This window comes from Nerophis lumbriciformis, linkage group LG31 (genome assembly GCF_033978685.3).
Source record: "Nerophis lumbriciformis linkage group LG31, RoL_Nlum_v2.1, whole genome shotgun sequence".
Taxonomy (NCBI): domain Eukaryota; kingdom Metazoa; phylum Chordata; class Actinopteri; order Syngnathiformes; family Syngnathidae; genus Nerophis; species Nerophis lumbriciformis.
Window position 1 is genome coordinate 2,407,579 of NC_084578.2, and position 14,929 is coordinate 2,422,507.

General features: G+C 42.4%; 1 protein-coding gene across 2 annotated transcripts in view; it reads right to left on the reverse strand.

Moving 5' to 3' along the window:
- The window catches only part of xpo4 (exportin 4), a 148,493-nt gene that overhangs the window by 37,251 nt on the left and 96,313 nt on the right, over window positions 1-14,929 (reverse strand). For both annotated transcript variants that reach the window (XM_061926096.1, XM_061926097.2), the window contains 4 exons: window positions 11,433-11,607; window positions 5,905-6,081; window positions 5,695-5,837; window positions 2,831-2,976 (listed from right to left, as the gene is read on the reverse strand). In XM_061926096.1, coding sequence (XP_061782080.1) covers window positions 2,831-2,976; window positions 5,695-5,837; window positions 5,905-6,081; window positions 11,433-11,607 — 641 coding nt within the window. The remainder of the gene's footprint in view (window positions 1-2,830; window positions 2,977-5,694; window positions 5,838-5,904; window positions 6,082-11,432; window positions 11,608-14,929) is intronic.

The following is a 14,929-nucleotide window of genomic DNA, read 5'->3' on the forward strand; positions in this document are numbered from 1 at the left end:
TGACCTAGGGAAATTAGGAGCAGGAGAATAATATATTTAGGGCCCGCATGGCCCATTGCATAAGGACTCCCAAAGGGAGTCCTTATGCAATGGGACATAAGGACCTATTGAATTTGTAAGGTTTTATTATTATTATACCGGCCGCCTCTTTGAGCACTAATTTGACCCACTTAACATGCTTCAAAACTCACCATATTTGACCCACACATCAGGACCTGCGAAAATTGTCTTTTAATGAAAAAACCGAACCCCAAAACTCAAAATTGCGCTCTAGCGCCCCCTAGAAAAACAAAAACTAGACTGCCTGTAACTCCCTCTAGGAAGGTCAGAAAGACATGAAACAAAATTCTCTATGTAGGTCTGACTTAGACCTAGATTTCATAATTGTACATCCTTGGGCAGAAATCAACAGAAAGTTGGCAATTCCCCCTTCAAGACAAAAAAGTACTAAAAACAGTCACTTTTGCCTCTTTGAGCTGTAATTTGACCCCCTTAACATGCTTCAAAACTCACCGAACTTAACACACACATCAGGACTGGCTAAAACTGTGATCTAATGAAAAAACCTAACACCAAATCTCAAAATTGCGCTCTAGCGCAATTTTTTAATAAAACGCTGAAACGGAAGAAAAAAATGACAAAACTGCCTGTAACTCCCACTGGGAAGGTCGGAGAGACATGAAACAAAAACCTCTATGTAGGTCTCACTTAGACCTACATTTCCTAGATTGACAACCCCCCCGCAAAAATCAACAAGAAGTTTGCTATTCCCCCTTCAAAACAATTTTTTTGTAAAACCGGTCACCTTCCTTCAAAAACTATCTCCTCTGAGCGCGTTTGTCGTTTCGGCTTCAAACTAACACAGGAGAGAGATTGAACCCTTGTGTATAAAAGTACAGAACAGCGTTTTTCTAACTGCTCCGGTTTTGATTTTATGACCCTTCAAAGAACCGCTGCGCTGATGCTGCTGCGCTGCTGTTTTTTTAAGATGGCTGCACAATGCAGACAAGGTAGGAACACTAGACAAAAGTATTGGGACACTTATGACTACCACCGGACAAAAGTATTGGGACACTTAGGACTACCACTGGAAAAAAGTATTGGGACACCTACACTGGACAAATGTATTGGGACACTTAGGACTACAACTTGACAAAAGTATTTGGACACGTACTACTAAAACTGGACAAAAGTATTGGGACACTTAGAACTAGCACCTGCCAAATACGCGGGCCCGACCAACGCTGCTTGCAGCTTTAATTTTATTTGAAATGTAACTTCCTCTGATTATAATCCCTCAGTTATCAAGGCAGAAAGGAAATGTCAACACAAGTATGAAAAACACTCAATGTAAACAAAATATTAAAATCACATTGAACACTTAACAACAAGATCTTAAACCAAAATATGTAAGAAATGTGTAAAATTGTAAGAAAATAGTATAAAGTGTGAAAATGTAAACATAGAGAAACCTGAGAAGAAGTGCCAGGATGTCACAGATGTGCTCTAAGCAGTGTTTCGTAACCATAGGGCCAGGGGCCCATTGTTTGGCCGCGAGCGCCCACTAGAAGGCCACCAAAAAAATATGTGTCGTCAGCAGTACTCAATGTAATACACTTTTTCACCACTTGTGTCAGTACAATGCAAATTATTTGCCGCTTTCCATCCATCCATTTTCTACCGAAGATTTAAAATAGTATTTCTATAAATGTCCCTTACTTATCTTTAGTCATTGACTTTACATCATAATCAATAATTACATTTTGTCTATTTTAGTTTTTAGTCTTGTTTAAAGATTCCACAACATCCCAAAGATGCTTCATTTCAGAATTGCAAGTTGAATAATGCTGGTTTTCAGAATAAAATACGTATTTCTATCTTAAAAGTCCTGCTAATTTCTAGATATACAAATCTTGGTTTAGGATGTTTTACCAAATAAAACTAAGTACCGGTAGCTGCATGGATAGATCATCTCGCTAGTTTTTAGTATTTTTTCCTAAACTATAGTCTTTTTATCTTATATTTTGTCAGCTTTTTTTGCTGTATGATGACAATATCAAACAAACAGAAGAAGTCCCTTTAATTTCATTGACAGTTCATTAAATACAAATATTCATTGTTAATTGAGTTCATTTATATTAGCACAACATAATTGTATGTATACAATGTTCTGTCGTATTTGAGTGGGTCCTGGGCCCCTCTGCAGTGGAAAAAGGTCAAAAAGGTTGAGAAAGATATTTTCAAAGGGAGCGCAGTCAGACCAACGTGGTCTGGAAATGATGCAAGGCGCTCGTCCCCGCCAACACCGCTAATACTCCACCACCTTAGCCGCGCTCACCCTTTAGAGCACAGCTGTAACTTCCTGCCACTAAACCTGCAGAAAATAGTTCTTCTCAGGTTTCTCTGTTTACATTTTTTGCACTATTTTCTTGCACTTTGTGAAGCATTTCTTACATATTCTTTAATTTTAAGATCTTATTGTTAATTGTTCAATGTGAATTTACTATTTTGTTTACATTGAGTGTTTTCCATGCTTGTGTTTCCTTTCTGCCTTGATAGTTGAGGGATTATAATACAAATTTGAAATAAAACATTCCTTTCTCCTGCTCCTTATTTTCCATAGGTCATTAAAAATATCAATAATATTGGCCGATATAAAACACTGATATTGTGATACAGTTTTCAGCCATATAACCCAGCTCTTGTTGGATATTGCAAGTTAGTTGACTTATCATTACTTGCAAACACCATCTTAGTCAATCGAAGAGTCCAAGATCGCCAAATAGCTAAAAGGGTCCAAAAAGAGAAAGTTGTTGGCTGTGTTGCTGACCTGAGACCAGTATGAGCCAGTGGATGTCCTCGTACAGGTCGTCCAGCACTTTGCGGTCCGCTGATTCCAGGTTTGAGGAGGCCATGAGGTGTTGCTGGGTCCTCTGGAGCTGGCCGTGTAGTCGTGTGACCCGGTCCTCCAGAAGACTGCAAGGAGGACAAGGTTGGCGCTGACACATTATACAACAATGCTCCACTGGGATGGCTTTTTAGGGTCTAGGGCAGTGTTTTTCAACCACTGTGCCGCGTGTGCCGTGAGATACGGTCTGGTGTGCCGTGGGAGATTATCTAATTTCACCTATTTGGGTTTTTGCAAAGCAGTAATTATAGTCTGCAAATGATGTGTTGTTGTTGAGTGTCGGTGCTGTCTAGAGCTCGGCAGAGTAACCATGTAATACTCTTCCATATCAGTAGGTAGCTAATTGCTTTGTTGATATCAGAAACAGCGGGAGGCAGGGTGCAGGTAAAAAGGTGTCTAATGCTTAAACCAAAAATAAACAAAAGGTGAGTGCCCCTAAGAAAAGGCATTGAAGCTTAGGGAAGGCTATGCAGAACGAAACTAAAACTGAACTGGCTACAAAGTCAACAAAAAACAGAATGCTGGACGACAGCAAAGACTTACTGTGGAGCAAAGATGGCGTCCACAATGTACATCTGAACATGACATGACAGTCAACAATGTCCCCACAAAGAAGGATAAAAACAACTGAAATATTCTTGATTGCTAAAACAAAGTAGATGCGGGGAATCGCGCTCAAAGGAAGACATGTCTATCTATCTATGAAACTGCTACAGGAATAGGGATGTCCCGATCCAGGTTTTTGCACTTCCGATCCGATACCAATATTGTTTTTGCATTTCCGATCCGATACCGATACTGACCGATACCGATACTGGCCTATCCGAGCATGTATTAAAGTTTAAAGTTATTTAGCCTACTTAGTTGTCAGAATCATGTTGAAAAGGGTTTTAGTACTCTTGATAACAACTAGCCAGCTGAATTAGGGGAGTTTGAATAATACACAATGGTTGGTAACAAGAAACTGACCTGTTTATTCAAGGATAAACACAAAATAGACAAAATTATACATGACAAACAGAAATGGCATCATTGAACTAGGGCTGGGCGATATGGCCTTTTTTTAATATTGCGATATCTTAAGGCCATATTGCGATACACGATATATATCTCGATATTTTGCCTTAGCCTTGAATGAACACTTGATGCATATAATCACAGCAGTATGATGATTCTATGTGTTTTGATTGATTGATTGAGACTTTTATTAGTAGGTTGCACAGTGAAGTACATATTCCGTACAATTGACCACTAAATGGTAACACCCCAATACGTTTTTCACACTTGTTTAAGTCGGGGTCCACTTAAATTGATTCATGATACAGATATATACTATCAGATATATACTATCATCATAATACAGTCATCACACAAGATAATCACATTGAATTATTTACATTATTTATAATCCAGGGTGTGGATGTAAGTGTCAAAAAGACAGCCAAAAGAGTTTGATATGAGAATAAATCTAAAGTTAAAATATAGGGTAGAAATGCACCCATTTGCAGGAAATGTAGTCTTGATTTTCAAAATTTTCTTTCAAGGCTTGCATGTCTACATTAAAACATTCTTCTTCATACTGCATTAATATATGCTACTTTTAAACTTTCATGCAGAGAAGGAAATCACAACTAAAAAAATCACAAATTTTTTCATACGGTGTTGATGTGGAAATGTTTGCCATTTTGATGGTGTGGAGTCTGGACGTGTGGCACCGAATGGAGATAAGCGTCTCGACAGACGTCACAATATTTGAACAATGATGACGAAAACTGTTGTCTCTGTCGTGTCCGTGTGTCGAAAATTGTTATGCGGTTATTTTTTTATTTGACTTTGTGCGTGGCATAGATTTGACGTGCGCAGAGGACGCTTGAACAGGCGCGCACCTTAGCGGCTGCGCTAGCATCACAGCTAACGTTAGCCATGTCGCTACCTCGCTCTCTGCTGGGAGAGGACGTATACGTAGGTGACGTATGACGTGACAGTATGTGACGTGTGTCGTGACAGTATGTGACGTGTGTAAGAAGGTGCGCTCGCTGTCTGTAAGAGGGAGACACAGGAAAGAGTGAGAAGAGCCTGTCGTGTAATGCCAGCAGCTAAAAGCAACTGCGTGAGAATTGTGGATGTGTTGAAGGTGTGCTGGAAAATGCGGAACGGAAATTACGGAGCAGCAGAAAAGTGGAATGTATTATTTAAATCGGTGCGTTGGAAAACACGGACCGGAGTTTTTTTAAAACTGGATCTGGATCGGCATTTTCCCATGCCTTGCCGATACGCAATTTTTGGCAAATATCGGCAGCCGATCCGATCCAAATATCGGATCGGGACATCCCTATACAGGAAAATACAAAAAAATGAGAAAATAAGAGCGCAAGACAAGAGCTAAAACACTAAACACAGGAAAACAGCAAAAAACTCCAAATAAGTCAGGGGGTGATGTGACAGGTGGTGGCAGTACACTTACCGTATTTTCCGCACTATAAGGCGCACCTTCAATGAATGGCCTATTTTAAAACTTTGTTCATATATAAGGCGCACCGCATTATAAGGCGCATAGAATAGACGCTACAGTAGAGGCTGGGGTTGCGAGACCTGTTGTGGCTCAATATTGGTCCATATATAAGGCGCACCGGATTATAAGGCGGTTCAACTGTAACACATTAAAAATCAGCGGTCCTCCAATGTATCACAATAAAGACGCTGGGGCCTAACCTTCAAATATAACACAATAGAGCCAGATTGAGGCAGCCCTGGTCTAGAGTCTAGAGGAGCACGTGCAGGTCTACCTTGTGAGGAGGGGGATACAGTGGTCTGCAGCCACGCGGCCCAGCGTTCCAATGCTGGACAGCTGGTCTGAGAACAGCTCTCGGTCGTCTTCTTGCAGCTCGTTGATCTCCTCCTCCTCGTGGGACGCCGCGCCGTTCACCGACTGGGGAAGAAGGTAAAGGGGGGCGTTTGTCACGAGGCTGAACCACGGCGACGGGGAGGAATCTCACCAGGTTGCGGGTGCCGTCCGGCGCGGCCAGGTGACACTGGATGTAGGAGTTGAAGACCTGCACGGCGGGCTGGACGAAGCAGCCGCGAGGGAAATGCTCCTCGTCCTGGACCAGCGTGAGCCAGGACTCCAGCAGCTTGTCGTAGGCCTCCATGTACACCATGTCGTCCTTGTCCAGCTGAGTGTTGGAAACAACAATCAATCAATCAAAGTTTATTCATACAGCCCGAAATCACAACCACATCCTCGGCTCAGATCCCAAGAAAGTGGACTGGCTTCGGTCGGTCAGGTCTAACTTGGCAACGTCATGTGAGAGCCCAAAGCACATGAATGGACGTCTTTCTTCCTTGACATCAGAGGCTTATTGCAGATTTCAAAGGGCTCTTATTGTGAAAGGTCTCCTGGGCGCATGAGATATCATATTTATACACACATATACATAATAGTGAGAGTCCAGTCCATAGTGGATCTAACATAATAGTGAGAGTCCAGTCCATAGTGGATCTAACATAATAGTGTGAGAGTCCAGTCCATAGTGGATCTAACATAATAGTGAGAGTCCAGTCCATTGTGGATCTAACATAATAGTGAGAGTCCAGTCCATAGTGGATCTAACATAATAGTGAGAGTCCAGTCCATAGTGGATCTAACATAATAGTGAGAGTCCAGTCCATAGTGGATCTAACATAATAGTGAGAGTCCAGTCCATAGTGGATCTAACATAATAGTGAGAGTCCAGTTCATAGTGGATCTAACATAGTAGTGTGAGAGTCCAGTCCATATTGGATCTAACATAATAGTGTGAGAGTCCAGTCCATAGTGGATCTAACATAGTAGTGGGAGTCCAGTCCATAGTGGATCTAACATAATAGTGAGAGTCCAGTCCATAGTGGATCTAACATAATAGTAAGAGTCCAGTCCATAGTGGATCTAACATAATAGTGTGAGAGTCCAGTCCATAGTGGACCTAACATAATAGTGAGAGTCCAGTCCATAGTGGATCTAACATAATAGTGAGAGTCCAGTCCATAGTGGATCTAACCTAATAGTGAGAGTCCAGTCCATAGTGGATCTAACATAATAGTGAGAGTCCAGTCCATAGTGGATCTAACATAATAGTGAGAGTCCAGTCCATAGTGGATCTAACATAATAGTGAGAGTCCAGTTCATAGTGGATCTAACATAATAGTGAGAGTCCAGTCCATAGTGGATCTAACATAATAGTGTGAGATTCCAGTCCATAGTGGATCTAACATAATAGTGAGAGTCCAGTCCATAGTGGATCTAACATAATAGTGTGAGATTCCAGTCCATAGTGGATCTAACATAATAGTGAGAGTCCAGTCCATAGTGGATCTAACATAATAGTGAGAGTCCAGTCCATAGTGGATCTAACATAATAGTGAGAGTCCAGTCCATAGTGGATCTAACATGATAGTGAGAGTCCAGTCCATAGTGGATCTAACATGATAGTGAGAGTCCAGTCCATAGTGGATCTAACATAATAGTGAGAGTCCAGTCCATAGTGGATCTAACATAATAGTGAGAGTCCAGTCCATAGTGGATCTAACATAATAGTGAGAGTCCAGTCCATAGTGGATCTAACATAATAGTGAGAGTCCAGTCCATAGTGGAGCTAACATAATAGTGTGAGAGTCCAGTCCATAGTGGATCTAACATAATAGTGAGAGTCCAGTCCATAGTGGATCTAACATAATAGTGAGAGTCCAGTTCATAGTGGATCTAACATAATAGTGAGAGTCCAGTGAATAGTGGATCTAACATAATAGTGAGAGTCCAGTCCATAGTGGATCTAACATAATAGTGAGAGTCCAGTCCATAGTGGATCTAACATAATAGTGAGAGTCCAGTCCATAGTGGATCTAACATAATAGTAAGAGTCCAGTCCATAGTGGATCTAACATAATAGTGAGAGTCCAGTCCATAGTGGAGCTAACATAATAGTGTGAGAGTCCAGTCCATAGTGGATCTAACATAATAGTGAGAGTCCAGTTCATAGTGGATCTAACATAATAGTGAGAGTCCAGTGAATAGTGGATCTAACATAATAGTGAGAGTCCAGTCCATAGTGGATCTAACATAATAGTGAGAGTCCAGGCCATAGTGGATCTAACATAATAGTGAGAGTCCAGTCCATAGTGGATCTAACATAATAGTGAGAGTCCAGTCCGTAGTGGATCTAACATAATAGTGTGAGTCCAGTCCGTAGTGGATCTAACATAATAGTGTGAGTCCAGTCCATAGTGGATCTAACATAATAGTGAGAGTCCAGTTCATAGTGGATCTAACATAATAGTGTGAGAGTCCAGTCCATAGTGGATCTAACATAATAGTGAGAGTCCAGTCCTAGTGGATCTAACATAATAGTGTGAGATTCCAGTCCATAGTGGATCTAACATAATAGTGAGAGTCCAGTCCATAGTGGATCTAACATAATAGTGAGAGTCCAGTCCATAGTGGATCTAACATAATAGTGAGAGTCCAGTCCATAGTGGATCTAACATAATAGTGAGAGTCCAGTCCATAGTGGATCTAACATAATAGTGTGAGAGTCCAGTCCATAGTGGATCTAACATAATAGTGAGAGTCCAGTCCATAGTGGATCTAACATAATAGTGAGAGTCCAGTCCATAGAGGATCTAACATAATAGTGAGAGTCCAGTCCATAGAGGATCTAACATAATAGTGAGAGTCCAGTCCATAGTGGAGCTAACATAATAGTGTGAGAGTCCAGTCCATAGTGGATCTAACATAATAGTGAGAGTCCAGTTCATAGTGGATCTAACATAATAGTGAGAGTCCAGTCCATAGTGGATCTAACATAATAGTGTGAGAGTCCAGTCCATAGTGGATCTAACATAATAGTGAGAGTCCAGTCCATAGTGGATCTAACATAATAGTGATAGTCCAGTCCATAGTGGATCTAACATAATAGTGAGAGTCCAGTTCATAGTGGATCTAACATAATAGTGAGAGTCCAGTCCATAGTGGATCTAACATAATAGTGAGAGTCCAGTCCATAGTGGATCTAACATAATAGTGAGAGTCCAGTTCATAGTGGATCTAACATAATAGTGAGAGTCCAGCGCATAGTGGATCTAACATAATAGTGAGAGTCCAGTCCATAGTGGATCTAACATAATAGTGAGAGTCCAGTCCATAGTGGATCTAACATAATAGTGAGAGTCCAGTTCATAGTGGATCTAACATAATAGTGAGAGTCCAGTCCATAGTGGATCTAACATAATAGTGTGAGTCCAGTCCATAGTGGATCTAACATAATAGTGAGAGTCCAGTCCATAGTGGATCTAACATAATAGTGAGAGTCCAGTCCATAGTGGATCTAACATAATAGTGAGAGTCCAGTTCATAGTGGATCTAACATAATAGTGAGAGTCCAGTCCATAGTGGATCTAACATAATAGTGAGAGTCCAGTCCATAGTGGATCTAACATAATAGTGAGAGTCCAGTTCATAGTGGATCTAACATAATAGTGAGAGTCCAGCGCATAGTGGATCTAACATAATAGTGAGAGTCCAGTCCATAGTGGATCTAACATAATAGTGAGAGTCCAGTCCATAGTGGATCTAACATAATAGTGAGAGTCCAGTTCATAGTGGATCTAACATAATAGTGAGAGTCCAGTCCATAGTGGATCTAACATAATAGTGTGAGTCCAGTCCATAGTGGATCTAACATAATAGTGAGAGTCCAGTCCATAGTGGATCTAACATAATAGTGAGAGTCCAGTCCATAGTGGATCTAACATAATAGTGAGAGTCCAGTCCATAGTGGATCTAACATAATAGTGAGAGTCCAGTCCATAGTGGATCTAACATAATAGTAAGAGTCCAGTCCATAGTGGATCTAACATAATAGTGAGAGTCCAGTCCATAGTGGATCTAACATAATAGTGAGAGTCCAGTCCATAGTGGATCTAACATAATAGTGAGAGTCCAGTCCATAGTTGATCTAACATAATAGTGAGAGTCCAGTCCATAGGGGATCTAACATAATAGTGAGAGTCCAGTCCATAGTGGAGCTAACATAATAGTGTGAGAGTCCAGTCCATAGTGGATCTAACATAATAGTGTGAGAGTCCAGTCCATAGTGGATCTAACATAATAGTGAGAGTCCAGTCCATAGTGGATCTAACATAATAGTGAGAGTCCAGTCCATAGTGGATCTAACATAATAGTGAGAGTCCAGTCCATAGTGGATCTAACATAATAGTGAGAGTCTAGTCCATAGTGGATCTAACATAATAGTGAGAGTCCAGTCCATAGTGGATCTAACATAATAGTGAGAGTCCAGTCCATAGTGGATCTAACATAATAGTGTGAGAGTCCAGTCCATAGTGGATCTAACATAATAGTGAGAGTCCAGTCCATAGTGGATCTAACATAATAGTGAGAGAGTCCAGTCCATAGTGGATCTAACATAATAGTGTGAGAGTCCAGTCCATAGTGGATCTAACATAATAGTGTGAGAGTCCAGTCCATAGTGGATCTAACATAATAGTGAGAGTCCAGTCCATAGTGGATCTAAAATAATAGTGAGAGTCCAGTCCATAGTGGATCTAACATAATAGTGAGAGTCCAGTCCATAGTGGATCTAACATAATAGTGTGAGAGTCCAGTCCATAGTGGATCTAACATAATAGTGAGAGTCCAGTCCATAGTGGATCTAAAATAATAGTGAGAGTCCAGTCCATAGTGGATCTAACATAATAGTGAGAATCCAGTCCATAGTGGATCTAACATAATAGTGTGAGAGTCCAGTCCATAGTGGATCTAACATAATAGTGAGAGTCCAGTCCATAGTGGATCCAACATAATAGTGAGAGTCCAGTCCATAGTGGATCTAACATAATAGTGAGAGTCCAGTCCATAGTGGATCTAACATAATAGTGAGAGTCCAGTCCATAGTGGATCTAACATGATAGTGAGAGTCCAGTCCATAGTGGATCTAACATAATAGTGATAGTCCAGTCCATAGTGGATCTAACATGATAGTGAGAGTCCAGTCCATAGTGGATCTAACATAATAGTGAGAGTCCAGTCCATAGTGGATCTAACATAATAGTGAGAGAGTCCAGTCCATAGTGGATCTAACATAATAGTGTGAGAGTCCAGTCCATAGTGGATCTAACATAATAGTGTGAGAGTCCAGTCCATAGTGGATCTAACATAATAGTGAGAGTCCAGTCCATAGTGGATCTAACATAATAGTGTGAGAGTCCAGTCCATAGTGGATCTAACATAATAGTGAGAGTCCAGTCCATAGTGGATCTAACATAATAGTGAGAGTCCAGTCCATAGTGGATCTAACATAATAGTGAGAGTCCAGTCCATAGAGGATCTAACATAATAGTGAGAGTCCAGTCCATAGTGGATCTAACATAATAGTGAGAGTCCAGTCCATAGTGGATCTAACATAATAGTGAGAGTCCAGTCCATAGTGGGGCCAGCAGGAGATCATCTTGAGCAAGAACTGTCATTACTCACCACCTCCTCTAGGGCGGCGCTGCGTCCGAAGGAGCAGGTGAGCAGCGTGAGGCAGTTGATGAAGGAGGTAAAGAGGTTGCTGGGCAGCGCCGTCAAGATGCTCCCGGGGAACATGGTGATCAGGTTGGACACGATGTTGGAGATGCCGACCGCTTCCGAGTCCTCGATCTCGATCCTGGGAAGGCGGAGGATAAATCATGAGGACATGAAAGTATGCTTTGTGCAGACGCAAACACGTGCTCTGGCCCACGGCGCCGCTCTTTCCACTGCGCAGGGTGAGGCTAAACGGGGGTCAATTTCCAGTTCAGCCGCTGGTGACTGAGGCTTGGAAACAGCCATGAAAATTGATCCCAGGCCCAAAGTGACCCCGCGGCGCTTTTCCACAGCTGCGCTGCAGCCCACTTCCACGGGGCCAGCAAGAGGACTCACACCGGGGCCAATGCAGGATGACAGACGTGACCCCGGGTGCCCGCTAAGCCCGTCGGGCGGCATTGTCAGCGGTTATTTATGGCGCCCATCGTTTAATGGGATCTGGCGCGCTTGGACGCATTTTAGTCAAGGTGAGGAGAAGAAAGGCAGCACTGTGCAGCGCGGCCAGACCACATCAGTTTTACAAACATTGGATTCTGGTTTTCAAGTACCAGCGGAATGGAAAACCAAGTTGCCTCGATATTGAAGCTATTATCATATGTATCTGATTTATGACACCATATAGATATGATCAAAATAGTATCAACCTCACGGGAGATTCCCGAGCCATTTTGAGAGATAATGAGAAAGCCAGTCATGTGACCGTGTGACATGGCGCGAGGAACCACAGATCCCTTCCCCATCAACAACAATGCTAATCAAGCAGACTTTGTGAGAGCCAACAACGATTACTTTGGGGACAATTATGATCCAGGACTTTATATTTTTGAGCCCGAACACAAAGAGGATGAGCAATACATTTTAGGAGCCAAGTGATGGATGCAGTTTTATCATGACATTATAGCATTAGCAGCATTGCTAGGTGCTAAGTACAAACTAACCATGATAAAACAAACACTTACTGCAATATTTCCACTGTCGCTGAGATGTCGACCGACGAGAGGCTAACATAATCCCGTTTCGATGAAGAATCAATCGCAATCGTCACAACGGATTGAAAAAAAGTTCCTGCAACTAGGTGTCATGTCTGTGTAATCATGTTTTGTTTTAAGTCATGTTTTGTTTAGTTTCTGGCTTTTCACTCCCTTGTCTTGTTTGCATGATTACCCATTAGTTTCACCTGTTCCACGTTTGGACTCATTGTGCACTCTTGTTTGTCACCATAGCAACCATTAGTTTTCACCTGTCACGTCACGCACCTGTTTCACGTTTTGAGTCACGCACCTGTTTTCACTAATCATGTCCATAGTATTTAAGTTCATTCATTTTCTGTTGTTCGTCCTGACGACCTCAACACATTTATGCTCTGTTCATGCCTGATACTTCTTTCCATGTCAATTCCTCAAGCAACTATTTTTGTCCAAGCCAAGTAAGTTTTTGTTCCATATTTATAGTCTTTTTGGTTTCATAGTTTGTTCTCCGCCATTGTGCGTGTTTTTTGTTTGTACTTTTTGCTATAGTCTTTTGGTTTCATAGTTTATTCTCCGCCACTGTGCGCGCTTTCATTTATTCCTTTTTTGATAATAATAAATCATGTACCTTCATTCCCGTCTCGCCCGTGCCAACTTTCCGTTGCATCCTGGAAAAGCAAACTCCCAAGATCAAGTCCTGACAGTAGGTCGTCAGCAGACTCGCTTTTCCGCACGAGAGTTGGACATTTTTGACGAGGCTTCTTGGGCGGTCCTGTGCGCGATGGAGGAGGAAACGCGGCGCTACTCCTCCATGGAGTATAGAGACTTCATTTGGTCCCAGGACGACACAGCGTTACCTCAGCCACGGAAGCGCCGCCAAAGACGAAGGACGTCAGGAAGAACTTCCGCGAGCCTGCAGGACACGCCGCTCCCACATGCCCCTCCCCCTCCGGGCGGAAGCAAGCAGCAGCCAGCCCAGCTTCGCCCTGATGACGTCAAAAACCAGGATTTTTTTTTTCTGAATTCTTTTTCTTTTGATTCCCCGCTCCCCAGGACTCAAGCCACACCCAAGACACAAAACAATTTTTTTCACCCACTCAATCCCAGGTACAAGAAAGACAATTTGGACAATTTAATGGGGAAGTTTCTGCCCTCCTCCGCCCACCCCTACAGAGAGTTCCAGACCGCAGGGAGCGCGTCTGGTATCCGCCCCTTGGGGGGGGGACTAGGTCTGGGAATTGTTCAGGTGGGGTGGCTCAGCAGCACGATGTCAAGCCACAGCCTCCAGCACGGCCGCCACCACCAGTCTTTCGCCATGCCAAGCCGCAACCCCCAGCTAGGCCACCTCCACCTGCACCACGGCTAGCACCTGTCGCAGCACCACGGCTAGCACCTGTCGCCGCACCAGTTGCCGCACCAAGGCTAGCACCAGCTCCACCACGCCAAGTTCCACGGCAGACTCCAGTACCCGCACCACGCCTAGCCGCATCATGCCAAGCTCCGGTACCAGCTCCACGCCGCCAAGCACTGCCAAGCCAAGACCAAGACCCTCCACGCCCTCCCATGACTCTTGTTTTTTTTTAATTTTTATGGACATCTGGTATCTGTCCTTAAGGGAGGGGCTCTGTCATGTCTGTGTAATCATGTTTTGTTTTAAGTCATGTTTTGTTTAGTTTCTGGCTTTTCACTCCCTTGTCTTCTTTGCATGATTACCCATTAGTTTCACCTGTTCCACGTTTGGACTCATTGTGCACTCTTGTTTGTCACCATAGCAACCATTAGTTTTCACCTGTCACGTCACGCACCTGTTTCACGTTTTGAGTCACGCACCTGCTTTCACTAATCATGTCCATAGTATTTAAGTTCATTCATTTTCTGTTGTTCGTCCTGACGACCTCAACACATTTATGCTCTGTTCATGCCTGATACTTCTTTCCATGTCAATTCCTCAAGCAACTATTTTTGTCCAAGCCAAGTAAGTTTTTGTTCCATATTTTTGGTTTCATAGTTTGTTCTCCGCCATTGTGCGTGTTTTTTGTTTGTACTTTTTGCGATAGTCTTTTGGTTTCATAGTTTATTCTCCGCCACTGTGCGCGCTTTCATTTATTCCTTTTTTGATAATAATAAATCATGTACCTTCATTCCCGTCTCGCACGAGCCAACTTTCCGTTGCATCCTGGAAAAGCACACACCCCGGACCAAGTCTTGACACTAGGGGCTTTTTTGTGTACTTTTCGCCACGTGAAAGTGGACCAGCCTGTCGGTCCATGGCCACATTTGTCTACTAGCAAGTGAGAGATGCATGAATTATAATCTAGAATAATAATAATAATAATAGATTTTATTTGTAAAAGCACTTTACATTGAGCAAACAACCTCAAAGTGCTACAGTGCATTAAAAAAATAATAAATGAATAAAAATAAAAACTAGCATGC